Genomic DNA, 17,360 nt, shown 5'->3' on the forward strand with positions numbered 1-17,360 from the left:
AAAACTTTACCAGAAAGCCATGAGTTTTCCTCAAGTAGGGGCTGATTTATGACTGAATGCCTGCGTCGTGTATCACTGTCACGTAGTGTACTTTGGCATTCGGGTTGAAGAGAATCGTCCAGAGAAAACACTCTGTAACACAGCCTGATCTGTTTTATCTAGCAAATGAGCACAGTGCTTTTTGTGTCTCTAGAAGATCGTTGAGAGTCTGCTAGTATGTGTTTCTTCAACTTTTTTAGTTAGTCTGTACCATTGTTATTTGCAGTATGATGGCAGAACAACGTGATCAGCAAATGAGCCTAATTTAAACCTGCATTGCTAGCATGAGCACCATGGCACAATGTATCAGCGCACATGCATAAACTTGCGTACGCATACAGTTTGAACCGATATCAGCTTGTTAGAGTGCACGAAATGTCCGATCTGGGAAAAATTACTCTTATGAGCTTCTTTGATAATTCAAACTATGCAGTCATCACTCACGTGTCGCAATCTCCAGAAAACTGTCGTACAGGTGTAAAATCGCGTAGCGTATACTGAGTATTAAATGGATACACTACCAGTCAAAAGTTTTTGAACTGTAAATTTTTTTATGTTTTTTAAAGGGGTCATCGGATGCCCATTTTCCACAAGTTGATATGATTCTTTAGGGTCTTAATGAAAAGTCTATAATATACTTTGGTTAAAAATTCTCAATGGTAGTGTAAAACAACACCCTTTTTACCTTGCCAAAATCAACTCTGTCAAAATCATCCCATTCTGGTCGAGGCTGCTTTAAATGCAAATGAGCTCTGCTCGCCCCGGCCCCTCTCTTCTCTCTGTGGAGTGACGAGCCGGTTTACTTTAGCTGCATTTAGCCGTGTTTAGCCGCTAAACTTGCTAAGTAGCACATTATAAGGAAAGGCGATCGCAAAGATTCATTAAAAAAAAACCCTTATACTCATTTCTGCTGTAAGTGAAGCTGGATCACGAATGATTCGCGTGAACATAGACGGATATATGTAGATCGGGAGGCGCATTCTCTTCACAAACAAGCGTAATCCACTGCATCTTCAGCTTCACTGCAATGACGACCACTATGTTCATTATTACATCCAGCAACACAAAACCTCAATCGCTCAATTCTTGTCTAACTTACATCCCTGCTCCTGCATCAAAACATGGAGGTCAGACTGTTACAGCTGATCTGAGGTAAGACGCTCATGTCAATCAACTATCGTGGGAGCGGCCTCTGTCGGTGTGACACCACAACAACAGGCATCTGAGAATGCCTCAATTTGGAAAAAGGGAATATTATTTTTACAGATGAATTAAAAACCACTGCATGGATTTTTATCATTTTAGGTTAGATACAGCAAAACAGTATTTTTTTAAAACTTTTATTTTTTTATTTATTTTTTTTTTTGTCAACTGTCAGTTTAAGGCATTAACTTAATTAATTAGTTATGAAAAAATAACGTGATTAAAATATTTTAACGCAGTTAACGCGCTAGCCCCGCCCCCAGACCTCTACGTCATCTTATATTTCATACAGTTGACTGTTGACACATATGATGCAGGGCAACAACTCAAACAACAAACAACAACAACAAATGCAGTTATGCCCTAAAATGCAAGATATTGGTGCAAAAATGTTCCTGAATGTGTTTTGTCTCATATCACACGATGTCACACAGGCAGCAAAAGCAATATGACAGGAGTGCTGATTCTGTCCCGATCTATCATGAGCTTAAATGTGATTTTATACAACAGTTTAGTAAATAAGTTGATATTATGTTAAATTTTAAATATTATATGTGTTTTTCCTCAATTTTGCAGAGAACATATTACCTTTGAATGTTACAAAAGCTTTTTATTTCAGATAAATCCTGATAAAAATGTACTTTTTTTAAATATTGGTAATAATAAAAAATGTTTCTTGAACAGCAAATCAGCATTAGAATGATTTCTGAAGGATCATGTGACATTGAAGACTGGAGTGATGGTGCTAAAAATTTAGCTTTGATCACAGGAATAAATTACATTTTAAAGTATATTCAAATTAAAAGCAGTTATTTTAAATAGTAAAATATTTCACAATATTACTAATATTGCTTTTACTGCATTTTGCATCAAATAAATGCAAAGGCATGGTGAGCAGAAGTGACGTCTTTAAAAAAATGTACTGTTCAAAAACTTTTGATTGGTAGAGTAATTCACCCAAAAAGGAAAACTCTGTCATTAATTACTCACCCACATGTCGTTCCAAACCTGTAAGACCTTCATTCATCTTCAGAACACAAATTAAGATATTTGTGATGAAATCCGAGAGCCTTCTGACCCTGCATAAAGTATTCTCATAGCTTCGTAAAATTAAGATTAAACCACTGACATGACAACTAAAGAAACTAATGTAACATGGACTATTTTAACAATGTCCTTACTACCTTTATGAGCCTTGAACGTGTCAGTTGCATTGCTGTTTGTGCAGGGTCAGAAAGCGCTCGGACTTCATCAAAAATATCTTAATTTGTGTTCCGAAGATAAACAGAGGTCTTAGGGGTTTGGAAAAACACAAGGGGGAGTAATTAATGACAGAATTTTCATTTTTGGGTGAACTATCCTTTTAATCATTTCAAATTCCATCACTCCATCACTCCATCACTCATACTGTGATGTATATTTTAGGTTTGTAAGACTTACATCAGTCTGTTACTGACAACTAAAGATACTGTAAAGATACACAATCACAAGAGTTTTGATGTATAAATGAATAGTATCTGTAATTATTAATGCTAGTCTAAACAAATACACTCTATGCAAAAAAATATGATTGTTTATTTTCTATGTGAGACCAACTGTAGGTGTAGAGCAATACTAGCATTTTTGTTTATTGGTTATTTGCAAGTCACAATGAATAAAAATTGTAAAAATGTTTCTCTATTTCAGTCCTGCTGTTGTTGGAGATTTGGCCGGTAAGATGCTCGGCTTCAATTTGACCACCAAACAGACCCCTAAGGAAGGAGTGAAAGTAAAAACGGTATGAAGAAAATCACCTTGTTTATCTCTGGCATAATTTCTCTTGTTTTTAATGTTGTTCCACTGAATAAATAATCGCTTTTGCACTTGGAAATTAAATTGTCTCTTTCTTTCCATTCTCCTTGTCTTCCTGGCTGCAGGAGGAAGCTGTGTAATACAGTACTATTTAAAAATGCACTTTTTCTCCTTTCTGTCATTGGTTTAAAGAAATCTTCTTTTGCTGTTAGCTGAGTTAGGTGTCGCAGGTCATTGAGATGAATAAACCGTGTGAGTCAGACCTCGGTGTGCAGGAAATGTTGGTAAACAGCCATTTCCATGTGTCACTAACAAGCAGAAATATCATTTTCCTTCCTCTTTCTCTGCTTCTCTCTGTGTCTGACACTCACACCGACAGGCGTACTCCTACAACCACCCCGTATGTTTATAACTGTTTATCTCTCTCTCTCCCTCAGGAGGTAATGATGGCTTCCTGCACTTAGCACGTGTTTGTCCACTCATTTTTAAACACGGCCTAGAGCTTCCCATTATCACCCACTTTTATTCCCGCAAGCTTCCCCTCATGCGACCGCCCCAAAACTTTTTGTACAATGACGGCATCATATTTTTGTCTTTTTCCTGCCTGAGGGGTCGAAGTGCATGGCTGGAAGAGTAGAATGGATTGTAGTGAGGAGGAAGAGAGGAGGGATATAAGCAAAAATAAATAAATGCTTCAGAAATGCCAGCTCGAGCATGTGGCGTCCCCCCACAAACTTCTCTCGCTGCATTTGAGAGAATGTCACATTTGCTATTCAATAGCCCTCTGGTTTTCTTCTCACATGGATGCGTTATCGTATAATGAGGTTTTCCTCATGAATTCAGAATACAGTATCGGTTTATTGAGAGGAAAAAGGAAAAGCAATTTTTTAAGCCTTCAGATGTTATCATACTTGATTGTACATATGACTCATGAGATATATGAGCAAAAATGTGTTTTTGTGTCATGGTTTAAGAGTTTTTAGGCGAGAATGTACTTGTTTAGACTTCAAATATGTAATTTATTAATAGTGACGACGTCTGTTTAAAATTCGCTTTAATGTGTGAGCTCAGCGACCGTTCAGTGCTCAAGAACCTGCCGAGAGCATCCTCACCTCTGCCAATTCTTTTGGAATTTGCCACTGGCTCTGATGAGTGGTTAAACGTTAAATATACTTTGTTTTTGGTAAATCTAACAGGCAGTCTTTGTTCTCAATAATCTATTATTTGTTTTAGAGCAGATAGTGTTTGTCAGCAGCCATATCACCCTGCAGCCCAAGACTGGTTGCCCACTGATGCTAAGCAGGGCTGAGTCTGGTCAGTACCTGGATGGGAGACCTCCTGGGAAAACTAGGTTGCTGCTGGAAGAGGCGTTAGTGAGGCCAGCAGGGGGTGCTCACCCTGTGGTCTGTGTGGGTCCTAATGCCCCAGTGTAGTGATGGGGATACTATGCTGTCAAAGAGCTTCGTCCTTTGGATGAGATGTTAAACTGAGGTCCTGACTTAAAAATCCCAGGATGTGCTTCGAAAAAGAGTAGGGGAGTAATCCTGGCCAAATTTGCCCGTTGGCCTCTGACCATCATGGCCTCCTAATCATCCCCATATTCTGATTGGCTTCATCACTCACATCTCCTCTCCACCAATAAGCTGGTGTGTGGTGGGTGTTCTGGCGCAATATGGCTGCCGTCGCATCATCCAGGTGGATGCTACGTACTGGCGGTGGTTGGGGAGATTCCTCCTTCTATGTAAAGCGCTTTGAGTACCCAGAAAAGCGCTATATAAGTGTAAGAAATTATTATTATTAGGAATTATAGTGTTGGCTGAGGGCAAAATCTCATCATGTTATATTTTATTTAAATTTATGCTGTATATCAGAGCACTGCCTTTGTACTTTTGACTGAATTGCTTAGCAGCTTTTATGATGATAAAGTATTATTATTTAATAAATAATATTTTATGTACATATTAGTAGTATTTAACAGTGTTTAGTATTGAGAAACAGTGTGTGTGTTTATGATGGTGATTTTATTTACATTATTCCAACAAGAGATTGTTTTTATGAGTCAGCAGTAAAGACTTTTGTATTGAAAGAGACTAAAACAGAGTTGTAAACAAGGAAGTTATTTCTAGTTTCAACAGCTCCTTGTAAAAGCAGCCAACAAATGCACTGAGGAGCATCGGAAATCACCCTTAAAGTGGAAATTAAGCAGTCAGTCAAGTTTAGATCATTTAGAAAAACAGCTCCCACTTTTAATAAAAAAAAAATATGTAACAAACACAATAAATGTAACTATTTTAAAGACGCAAACAGGAACGATCTGTCACAATGCACGAGTACCGCATTTAAATCTCTTTCAGAAAAGGTACTGCATTTAAATCTATTTTGTGCCGTCTGATGTTTGAATAGATAAAAATACTTTATTATTTAAACTGACAAGGCTTAAAAAACACATGAGAATGATAAGCTTTATTGAGGAATCAGCACCGATCAGAAGCAACAGAATATCTCTCACTTTACTAAATAATGTAAATTTACTGACTGCTTCACTTCCACTTTAAAGAAGTCCACTTCCAGAACAACAATTCACAAATAATTTACTCACCCCCTTGTCATCCAAGATGTTCATGTCTTTCTGTCTTCAGTCTAAAGAAATTATGGTTTTTGAGGAAAGATTTTAGGATTTTTCTTCATATAATGGACTTTAATTGTGCCCCCAATTTTGAACTTCCAAAATGTAGTTTAAATGCAGCCTAAAGGCTCTAAATGATCCCAGCCAAGGAAGAAGGGTCTTATCTAGCAAAACAATTGGTCATTTCTTTCGGAAAATAAAAATGTGTATACTTTTTAAGCACAAAAGCTCATGTAGCACAGGTTCTGGCATGCGCGTTCACGATGTTACGTACTATTGAATCTTGTCGAAAGGTCACGCCAAATGTAGGCGGAACTACAGACCCAGTGTTTACAAAGGAACGCGCAAAGACTAAGAAAGTGGAAGTACGTCAAACGCTGTTTACAAACAAAAAGGTACAACGTGTTGGGCGATTCTTAAGTTGTAGGAGAAAATAAGATGGAGTTTTTCGCCATACTATACCTTTTTTAGCCAGAGTACACAGACGATGAACTTAGATGTGATTCGTAGTAGTGATGGGGAGTTCAGATCATTTTACCGACTTGGACCTTTGAGTCTCGTTCAGCAAAATGAACTAATCTTTTTTTCGAGTCAAAATCAGCATGATGTGACAGCCCCATAAGATGAACGAATGACTCAAAAAACCTGAAGACTCGAAACAGGTGAACTAATTCCAGTACAGAACCTAATAGGATGTTGCGCATGCTTCGCGAGACACATTAAAGATTCGTGCAAAATGAACGAATCATTCAAGAACGACCCGTGGACGCGCATCCGAGAGCCTGTGCTACATGAGCTTTTGTGCTTTAAAAAGTATACAGATTTTTATTTTTTTTAAAAAATGGCAGATCGTTTCGCTAGATAAGACCCTTCTTCCTTGGCTGGGATCATTTAGAGCCCTTTGAAGCTGAATTTAAACTACTTTTTTGAAGTTCAAATTCGGGGGCACAATTGAAGTATATTATATGAAGAAAAATCCTGAAATGCTTTACTCAAAAACCATAATTTCTTTACGACTGAAGACAGAAAGACATGAACATCTTGGATGACAAGGAGGTGAGTAAATTATTTGTGAATTGTTGTTCTGGAAGTGGACTTCTCCTTTAACAGCTGAAAGGATAGTGCGACAAAGATATTGCTTTCCTAAGCGGACATTCAAACTAATGTTTTATTGTGAATATGAGATTAATCTGAAGAATGAATGCTGTATCAGATGCAGGTTATCACACTCACACAGTCAATCTCTTTATCATAATACAGTGATCTTTTAATACAGTAATACAGTACATTTTCAATGAAGCAACTCAACGTTCCTTTGTTACTAGTTCTAAAAGGACGTTTTCAAATTAGTAACGGAGGCTTGAGCTCAGCTGTTAAACTGTCAAACTGAGATTTGAATCTGTGGCTGATGGAAGTAGTTTGCACAAAAGGGTTTTTAAAGACACTCTGTTGTTGTTTTTTGATGTATGAACGAACAATTGTAACACGGACAGACTTCTTTCAAAAGATAATAAAATCAGTAGTGTAAATATAAATAATTTAGTTTTGTTATTGTTATTTTTTACCTTTTACAATGAAAAAAATCTATGTAGGTCGATGGCTGATGGCTGTTTGGTTGAGGTAAATACATAAATAATAAAATATGTATTGAACAGATTTTATTTTTTACTCTTTATAGCTTTCAGCCCTAGAGGGGATTGAATATGGATGAGGGTTTGAATATGACTTGTGTTAAAAGGATGTAATTGTGTTGTCAGTCTCGGAGAGGAATGCTGCTTGTGAGCTGTCAGTGTGCCGTCAGGACTCTGCGTTAATGTGCCGTGTTGCGCTCAACTATGTTAGCGCAGTCTGTCTTGTTGGCCTTCTCTCTTTCTTTTCTGCTGTAATAGACTGTGAAGCGAGGAAATGGAGTAAAGGATAAAATAGATGGAAGGACGATGCAGGAAATAGAATGAACAGAGAGCGCAAACGTTTGCCTCTTTTGTTGCCTCCTTCACAAGATGAAAGGGATAAAATGGACATGGGTGCTGGAGATTGTAGAGTGTAGGGGAGACTGGGGCAGTTGTAACACTCTACATTTCTTAGATTATGTACAAGTAAGAGAGATGACGCTTATTCAACATATGCTCAGTAACAGTGTATCACTGCCTGAGTGTGATTTTTTTTGTTTTGTTTTTTTTTTTCCCCCCCACTTGGTGTGAATTGTTCAACTAAAAATAGATATGTTTTTCTGTAGATAAAATGGGGAAAATTTAAGCTTTGATAATTTTATTTTCTAGTTTGTTAATTTAATGTTAACATGAGTGAAATACAAGATTGACATTATGAATTGAATATATGTAGGGGGATGTAGTCTGTTACTAGATTTAAAAATGTTACAAATACAGCTAATTTTCCCATTATTTTATTATTTATTTTATTTTATTAATTATGTTTGTTTTGTGTGTGTGTGTGTGTGTGTGTGTGTGTGTGTGTGTGTGTGTTTTTCTATTTTTTTATTTTTTTATTTTTTTGTTGTTTTTTAACAGCGAAGAGGGGGCAGTACTCTACTGAATGTAAATATCTTTTAATTTTTATTAATTTTATCATTTTTACTCATATCATTTTTTTTTATTTTTATTTTTATTTTATTTATTTTTGTGTGTGTTTTGTTTTTTGTTTTGTTTGAGTGTCGTCTTCTTCTTCTTCTTCTTCTTCTTCTTCTTCTTCTTCTTCTTTTTAAAATTTGTTCTGTTTGAGTGTTTTTTTTTTTTTTGAAGAGGGGACAGTAGTCTGTTAAAATGCAAATATCGCCAGTCTCCCCTTTTATTTTATTTTATTTTATTTTATTTTATTTTTCGGTTGGTTGGTTGGTTGGTTTGAGGGTTATTTTTTGACAGTAAAGAGGGGACAGTAGTCTATTAAAATGTTACAAATATGCCAAGTCTCCCCTTTATTTTATTTTATTTTATTTTATTTTATTTTATTTTATTTTATTTTATTTTATTTTATTTTATTTTATTTTATTTTATTTTTTTTATTTTTTTTTTTTAGGGTTATTTTATTGACAGTGAAGATAGGACAGAAGTCTGTTAAAATGTTGCAAATATGCTTAGTCTCCCCTTTATTTATTTTATTTTATTTTATTTTATTTTATTTATTTATTTATTTTTTTTGAAGGTTATTTTATTGACAGTGAAGATGGGACAGTAGTCTGTTAAAATGTTACAAATACGCCTAGTCTACCCTTTTTTATTTTATTTTATTATTTTATTATTATTTTATTTTATTTATTTCATTTTATTTTATTTTAATATTTTATTTTATTTTTTGGTTGGTTGGTTGGTTTGAGGGTTATTTTTTAACAGTAAAAAGGGAACAGTAGTCTATTAAAATGTTACAAATATGCCTAGCCTCCCCTTTTTTAATTTTTTTAATTTTTGTTTTATTTTATTTTATTTTATTTTATCAAGTACACCTGCACCACACCTCGGTCTCTCCCTGCTTTTCTTCCTCATTCCTTCCCTAATCCTCTTTTGTGTCACTTCTCTTCCATCACCTTTTTTATTAGTTGTTCTTTCGACCCTGTTATTGGTAGTTCTGTCTTTATCCACTTACTATCTGTCATCGAGTTTCATAATGGCCGATTATCCTGTATTAGAAATAGCAGCAAGACCCGCAGCCAGTAAATTTGTGCCCTGCTTCAAAAATCAGTGTCTTTTAATACACCGTATTGAATAGATAACACACACAATGATGAATCCTCCCCTCACCTGGTGATTGTGCGTTTGTGCCGAGCAGGTGATGGTAGCCGAAGCTCTGGATATCTCCAGGGAAACATATTTCGCCATCCTGATGGACCGTTCCTGTAATGGACCCGTGATGGTGGGCAGCCCTCAGGGTGGTGTGGACATAGAGGAAGTGGCTGCCACCACGCCAGAGCTCATCTTCAAGGTATCTCACTTGTATCTGACTGAAAAGGCTTATAAAGGGATAGTTCTAAACTGTGTCATTAATTACTCATGTTGTTTCAAACCCGTAAGACCTTCTTTTGTCTTTTTAAGATAATTAAGATATTTATTAAGATATTTTTGATGAAATCCGAGAGCTTTTTGACACTGTATAGACAGCAACGCAACTGACATGTTCAAGGTCCAAAAAGGTAGTAAGGACATTGATGTCACATGGACTATTTTAACAGTTTTTTAACTGTAATTTTCTGAAGCTACGAGAATTCTTTTTGTGCGCAAAGAAAACAAAAATAACTACTTCATTTAACTATTTCTTCTCTTCCGTGTCAGTCTTCGACACGTGACAGTAGCGCAATTTTGTCAAAAGTAAAAAAAAAAAAAAAAACAATCAAAAAGGTGCATACCCTTGTTTTGCATTATGCACTATGAAATCTTCAGTTCAAGTGTGAAAATCATAACATGTTAGTGAGTATACAGAAATATTACAAAGATATGAAAAATATTTGGAAATCTACAAAATTGTCACTAAAAGACATAATATTAAATAAAAATTCATAAAACTTCTGCAATATTTTCTTTTATTATAAAATATTATGAATTCTATGATAAATTAAGCTGTTTTGACATTGTTCATGCAAATATAAAATGTAAAATCGCAAAAGTTTAACAAAAGTATGAAATATGAAAGTGTAGTTGAATCTAAGAAAGTTTTACAATTACAAAAATATTGCAAAATCTACAAACTTCTTATTGAAAGTCAGTGTATGAAAATTGTTACAATGTACTGCTTAAATCATTATCTATTCTTTAGTAAAGTGTTACAAGTGTAGAAATTGCTAGACATAAGTGTTACAAAAGTATGAAATAGAAAAATTGTTAAATTGTTAAAAAGTGAAAAATTCTTACAGAAAGTTAAAATTGTTACATTTTATGTTACAAAGTGTGAAAGCATGATGAAATCTTCAAGTAAAGTGTGAAAATTATATAAAATGTTGCAGAATTTACAGAAGTATTACAGATATTTGAAATATGAAAATGTTTAAAACTCCACCAAATTGTTACTTAGACAAAAATATTGCACAAAAGTGTCAAGAAATTAAGCTGTTATGACATTTTTCATGTAAATTTGAAAAAAGTGTCAAGAAATTAAGCTGTTATGACATTTTTCATGTAAATTTGAAATGTGAAATCTACAAAAGTTTTGTAATTGTACTATATATGAAAGCATTACAAAAATCTTTCATGGAAATGTTACAAAAGTATGAAATATGAAAGTATTGCAGAATCTAACGAAGGATTACAAATACAAAATCTAAATTCTGTCATTAATTACTCTTATGTCGTTCCAAACCTGTAAGACCTTCTTTCGTCTTCAGAACACAAATTAAGATATTTTTGATGAAATCCGAGAGCTTTCTGACCCTGCATAGACAGCAACACAACTGACACATTCAAGGCCCAGAAAGGTAGTAAGGACATCATTAAAATAGTCCATGTGAAATGTTTTAACCGTAATTTTCTAAAGCTACGAGAATACTTTTTGTGTAACAACTTTATTCAACTATTTCTTCTCTTCCGTGTCAGTCTTCGACACGTGACAGTAGCACGATTTTGTCAAAAGTAAAAAAAAAAACAAAGTAAAAAAGGGTGCATACCCTTGGTTTGCATTATGCACTATGAAATCTTCAATTCAAATGTGTACAGAAATATTACAAATATATGAAAAATGTTTGGAAATCTACAAAATTGTTACTAAAAATCATAATATTAAAAAAAATGTTCATAATACGTATGGAATATTTTCTTTTAGTATGAAATATTATGAATTCTATGATAAATTAAGCTGTTATGACATTGTTCATGCAAATATGAAATGTGAAATCACAAAAGTGTTACAAAAGTATGAAGGAAAGTTTTACAATAACCAAAATATATCTACAAACTTGTTATTGAAAGTCAATGTATGGAAATTATGTTACAACAAACTGCTTAAATCATTATCTGTTCTTCAGTAAAGTGTTACAAGAGTATGAATTGCTAGATATAAGTGTTACAGAAGTATGAAATAGAAAAATTGTTAAATTGTTAAAAATTGAAAAATTGTTACAGAAAGTCAACATTTTTACATTTTATGTTACAAAGTGCAAAAGCATTATGAAATCTGAAAATGTTGCAGAATTTACAGAAGTATTACAGATATTTGGAATATGCAAATAGTTAAAACTCCACCAAATTGTTACTTAAAGACAAAAATATTGCATAAAAGTGTCAAGAAAGTATTATGAATTCTATGATAAATTAAGCTGTTATGACATTTTTTATGCAAATTTGAAATGTGAACTCTACAAAGGTTTTGGAAGTGTACAGTATATGAAAGTATTACAAAAATCTTTCATGGAAGTGTTACAAAAGTGTGAAAAATGAAAGTATCGCAGAATCTAAAGAAGGATTACAAATACAAAATAGTCCATGTGACATCAGTGGTTCAACCATAATTTTCTAAAGCTACGAGAATACTTTTTGTGCGCAAAGAAAACAAAAATAATGACTTTATTCAACTATTTCTTCTCTTCCGTTTCAGTCTTCGACACGTGTTAATGCCAGTAGCACAATTTTGTCAAAAGAATGTTAAAAAGGATGCATACCTTTGTTTTGCACAGAACACTTAAAGGCATAAAATCCTTGCCCACCATTATAAGTTAACCACAGATAAAAAAATAGACTCGTATCAAGACATATAACAGCTGCTTGTTATTCTTGTAGCTTTTTGTGATGTCTGATTTTACGCATTATCTCTCTTGTGTGTGTCTATCTCTGTATATGAGTGATCTTTTAGAGTTGGCCTTATAATTGCGAAGCCATTGTAGGCCATTGTTCTCCAGCTCTCGTCTTTTTCTCGTTTGAGGTTGGCTGCGTGCCAGCGCTTAATTGCAGCTCTCTTGATTTTAATACGAACATCCTCTTTGTGTCAAATTTTAGCTGATGGTTGGTTTTCTCTTGCCTTTTCTCTTGCCTCAGGAAGTCATAGATATTTTCGAGGGGGTCCGAGACGACCAGGCGCTACGTATGGCAGCTAATTTGGGATTCAAAGGACCGTTGGAGAGACAGGTAATGGGTTTGGACTGAATCGCTGCCAAAGAGATTGTGCCATTAGAGTGTATGTCGTTAACAGAAGCACAGCGGCCCTCACCTTACATCACCACCCCCACCGACCACTATGTCTCCATTTACGCTCATGGAAAAAGCGAGAGTAATGGACAGGATGACTCTGCCAATACAGTCATTAAACGTTTCTTGTCGTGTTTAGGGCTGAGCTGACATGACCGGTCATCAACGGATCGTGCTGGCACATTGTTCACATAAACTGCCGCCTATAAACAGGTCGCACATTTGCTGTGGCTACCGTCACCATAAATGATAAGCACAAGTTTAAATCTCTGAGATTTAGAGACATTTACACAGAGGCTTCGTACAGGGTCTCTGAGAGAATTTAGCGCAGGAGATTCAGTGTAAATGTTAGTTTTTCACTTCATGTTGCTCCAAATATATCAGATAATGTATTATAAGTATTGATGAATCTAGAATGTACATGTACATACTATTACCTATTGCACGTAATATTTTTGAAATTTAGGAGATTGCTGTGATTAAAAGCATGAAGGTCTATTTAGTAAAATCTACAGAATTGTTACAGGATGTCAAAATGTAAAAAAATTATGTTACAGAGTACTGTATAAATGATTATCTAATCTTCAGTAAGTCTTACAAGAGTATAAATAACAAAATATAAGTGTTACATAAGTGCAATACAGAAGTATTGCGAAATATGTTAAATTTTTACAGAAAGTCTTTAAAAATATTTACATTTTATGTTGAGTGTGAAAGCATTATGAAATCTTCAATTAAAATGTGTGAAAATCATATAAAATGTTACAGAGTATACAGAAGTATTACAAATATGAAAAATATTTGGAAATCTACAAAATTGTCACTAAAAGACATAATTTTCAATAAAATTTCAAAATACTTATGGAATATTTTGTCTTTTAGTATGAAATATGAATTCTATGATGAATTAAGCTGTTATGACATTTTTCATGCAAATATGAAATGTGAGATGATGGAAGTGTTACAAAAGTATGAAATACGAAAGTATTGCAAAATATACAAAATTGTTACAGAAAGTCAAAATTATTAAGTCTTACAATATTGCAGAATCTAAAAAATTGTTATTGAAAGTCAGTGTATGAAAATTAAATGTTACAAAGTACTGTATAAATCATTATCTAATCTTCAGTAAAGTGTTAAAAAAGTATAAATTGCAAGATATAAGCGTTACAAAAGTACGAAATGCGAAAGTATTGCAAAATATACAAAATTGTTACAGAAAGTCAAAATTATTAAAAAAAGTATTACAGATATTTGAAATACGGAAATATTTGGAAATCTACCAAGTTGTTACTTAAAGACAAAAATATTCCATAAAAGTGTTATGAAAGTATGAAATGATAAATTAGGCTGTTATGACATTTTTCATGCAAATGTGAAATCTACAAAAGTTTTGGAAGAGTACAATATATTAAAGTATTACAAAAATCTTTCACGGAAGTGTTACAAAAGTATGAAATACGAAAGTATCGCAGAATCTAAGGAAACATTACAAATACAAAAATACTGCAGAATCTACAAAATTGTTACGGAAAGTCAAAATATGAAAATTATATGTTACAAAGTACTGTATAAATCATTACCAATTCTTCAATAAAGTGTTACGAGAGTATAAACTAACAATATAAGCGTTACAAAAGTATGAAATACAGAAGTATTGGAAAATATACAAAATTGTTACAGAAAGTTAAAATATTTAAATGTTATGTTACGAAGTGTAAAAGCATTATGAAGTCTTCAATTAAAGTGTGTGGAAATCATATAAAATGTTACAGAATCTAAAAAGTATTACAAAGATATTAAAAAAATAATTTGGAAATCTACAAAATTGTTACTAAACGTGTGTTACGAAATGTGTTACGAAAGTACAAACTATTATGAATTCTATGATAAATTTAAGCTGTTATGACATTTTCCATGATAATATGAACAAAAGTTTTGCAAGATCTTTTACGGAAGTGTTAGAAAAGTATAAAATACAAAAGTATCACAGAATCTAAGGAAACATTACAAATACGAAAATATTACAAATCTACAAAATTGTTACGAAAAGTCAAACTATGAAAACTATACGTTACAAAGTATAAATATATAGATATAAATAAATGTTAAATTTTATATTACAAAGTGTGAAAGCATTATGAAATCTTCAGTGTAAGTGTGTGAAAATTATCTAAAATGTTACAGAATATATGGAAATATTACAAATATATGAAACATATTTGGAAACCTACAGAATTGTTACTAAAAGACAAAATATACTAGAAAACTGTCACAATTATGAAATATGAATTTTATGATGAAGTTTTACAAATATGTGACCCTGGACCACAAAACCAGTCTTAAGTTGCTGGGGTATATTTGTAGCAATAGCCAAAAATACATTGTATGGGTTAAAATTATAATTTTTTCTTTTATGCCAAAAAATCATTAGGATATGAAGTAAAGATCATGTTCCATCAAGATATTTTGTAAATTTCCTACCGTAAAATTATCAAAACTTAATTTTTGATTAGTAATATGCATTTCTAAGAACATTTTGACAACTTTAAAGGTGATTTTCTAAGTATTTAGATTTTTTTTTTTTTTTTTTTTTTTTTCAGATTTTCAAATAGTTGTATTTCAGCCAAATATTATCCTAACAAAGCATACATCAGCGAAAAGCTTATTTATTCAGCTTTCAGAAATATATAAATCTCCATTTCAAAAAATTGACCCTTATGACTGGTTTTGTGGTCCAGGTTCACATATATGAAACATTTGGAAATACAGAATTGTTACTAAAAGACAAAATATACTAGAAAACTGTCACAAAATTATGACATATTATGAATTCTATGATAAGCTAGGCTGTTAGAACATTTTTCATTCAAATATGAAATCTACAATAGTTTTGCATGAGTGCAATATATCAAAGTATGACAAAAATCTTTCACTGAAGTTTTACAAAAGTATGTGATGCGAAAATATCGGAGGGTTTAAGGAAATATTACAGGTACAAAAATACCACAAAGTCTACAAATTGTCAAAAAAAGTCTAAATGTGGAAAATGATATGTTAATAAGTGCAAACATTTATCTTTAATAAAGGAATGAATTGAGATTACAAAATGATGAGAGGGAGAGAGAATTCTTCAAAATCCAAATTCTGCTTTAGTTAGATTTTTTTTTTTTTTTTTTTTTAGAATTCTGTAATTTTAACATATGTCAACAATCATCTCCCTACAGAATATAGTGTAAGTGTTTTTGTTAAAACTGACAGCAGGTAAACTAAACTAAACTAAATGAGTCTGTATTTGTTCATTTCATAATTAAATGTTGAATCTCTCAACATTGTTTATCTGTGTATACAAGGGTGTGATTTTCTCATTCGAGAAGCTTGGCATTATGGAAATGACTGTTAAATGTCTGGCTTGTCAGTTTGGCTCTTCTAAAGTCGTCCTTTTACTGCGCATCTACTGCGAGCATCTATTTGAGTCATTGCTAATTAGAATGTTTGGGATGCAGTATACCGTTAACTTAGCTTCGCCACTTTGAAGTGCAGCGATATGACAAAGAGCCGACGCTCGCCTGTGCGTGCTGATGAGAGCAGCGCTACAATGTTTTCTGTCAGCGTGCGCTCATTATCAAAAGCGCTTCTGTTGGCTATGGGAGAGGGAGATGTCATTTTAGCTCTTAAACGCTTTGAAAGTAGAATTTGTTAGGATGACATGCTTTCAGAAAGCACATGAAATAGCAAAGTGTAGAGCAATAAGCAGACGGTTATCTTTCCTGTCTTAACCTCTCGTCAAAACTCAGATTCAGATGATGCCTTTATTAATGAAATGAATAAACAACTGTAGATAGATTTATGGATGCTAAATAATAACATTGACTTTTTTGAATTTTTGTGAATTTGGGAGATGTGATTAAGACAGTGAGTGAAATAGTCCTGAAAATGTATTTTTTAAATGCAATTATTAATTTTTCTTATTATTATTTAATTTTTCTTATTTTCATTAAAGAAAGTATGAAAAAATCGAGATTGAGTGAAAAACCTGAATTGTTATAGAAAGTTAAAATATGGAAATTTTATGCTACAAAGCACTGTATAAATCATTATCAAAGTTTTACACAATTATGAAATATTCAGAATCTATAAAAGTATTACAAACATATAAATTATTGATAGCATTTCAAAATCCACAAAAGTCAAGACAGTCAAAATGCTTACATTTATTTTGGCAAGTGTAAAAACAGGAAATCTTCAAACTGTGTGATATACATATTACATAATCCACAGAAGTATTACAAAAGGAAATATGAAAATATTAGGGAAAACAGTAAAAGTGGTACTAAAAGAGAAAAACAAAAGTATTATGTAATCTTTTATGAAAGTTTTAATAAGTATGAAATATTTTGTAATATTTATTACTTATATTTCCAAAAAAAGAGTACAGAATACTAAAAAGTGCTACAAATTATACTTATTATATAAAGAGAAAAGCAAAAGTATTATGTCATTTTTTTTTTTTTTTTAGTTTTTTTTTTTTTTAAATATGGAATTTTTGTTAATATTCATAATATTTTCAAAGATTTATAATA

General features: G+C 32.7%; 1 protein-coding gene across 1 annotated transcript in view; it reads left to right on the forward strand.

Moving 5' to 3' along the window:
* The window catches only part of suclg2 (succinate-CoA ligase GDP-forming subunit beta), a 160,527-nt gene that overhangs the window by 61,312 nt on the left and 81,855 nt on the right, over positions 1–17,360 (forward strand). Inside the window, exons 4-6 of the mRNA XM_051122645.1 lie at positions 2,929–3,019; positions 9,440–9,592; positions 12,628–12,717. Of these exons, the coding sequence (XP_050978602.1) occupies positions 2,929–3,019; positions 9,440–9,592; positions 12,628–12,717 (334 nt within the window). The remainder of the gene's footprint in view (positions 1–2,928; positions 3,020–9,439; positions 9,593–12,627; positions 12,718–17,360) is intronic.

Source organism: Labeo rohita, chromosome 11, assembly GCF_022985175.1.
Source record: "Labeo rohita strain BAU-BD-2019 chromosome 11, IGBB_LRoh.1.0, whole genome shotgun sequence".
Classification (NCBI taxonomy): Eukaryota; Metazoa; Chordata; class Actinopteri; order Cypriniformes; family Cyprinidae; genus Labeo; species Labeo rohita.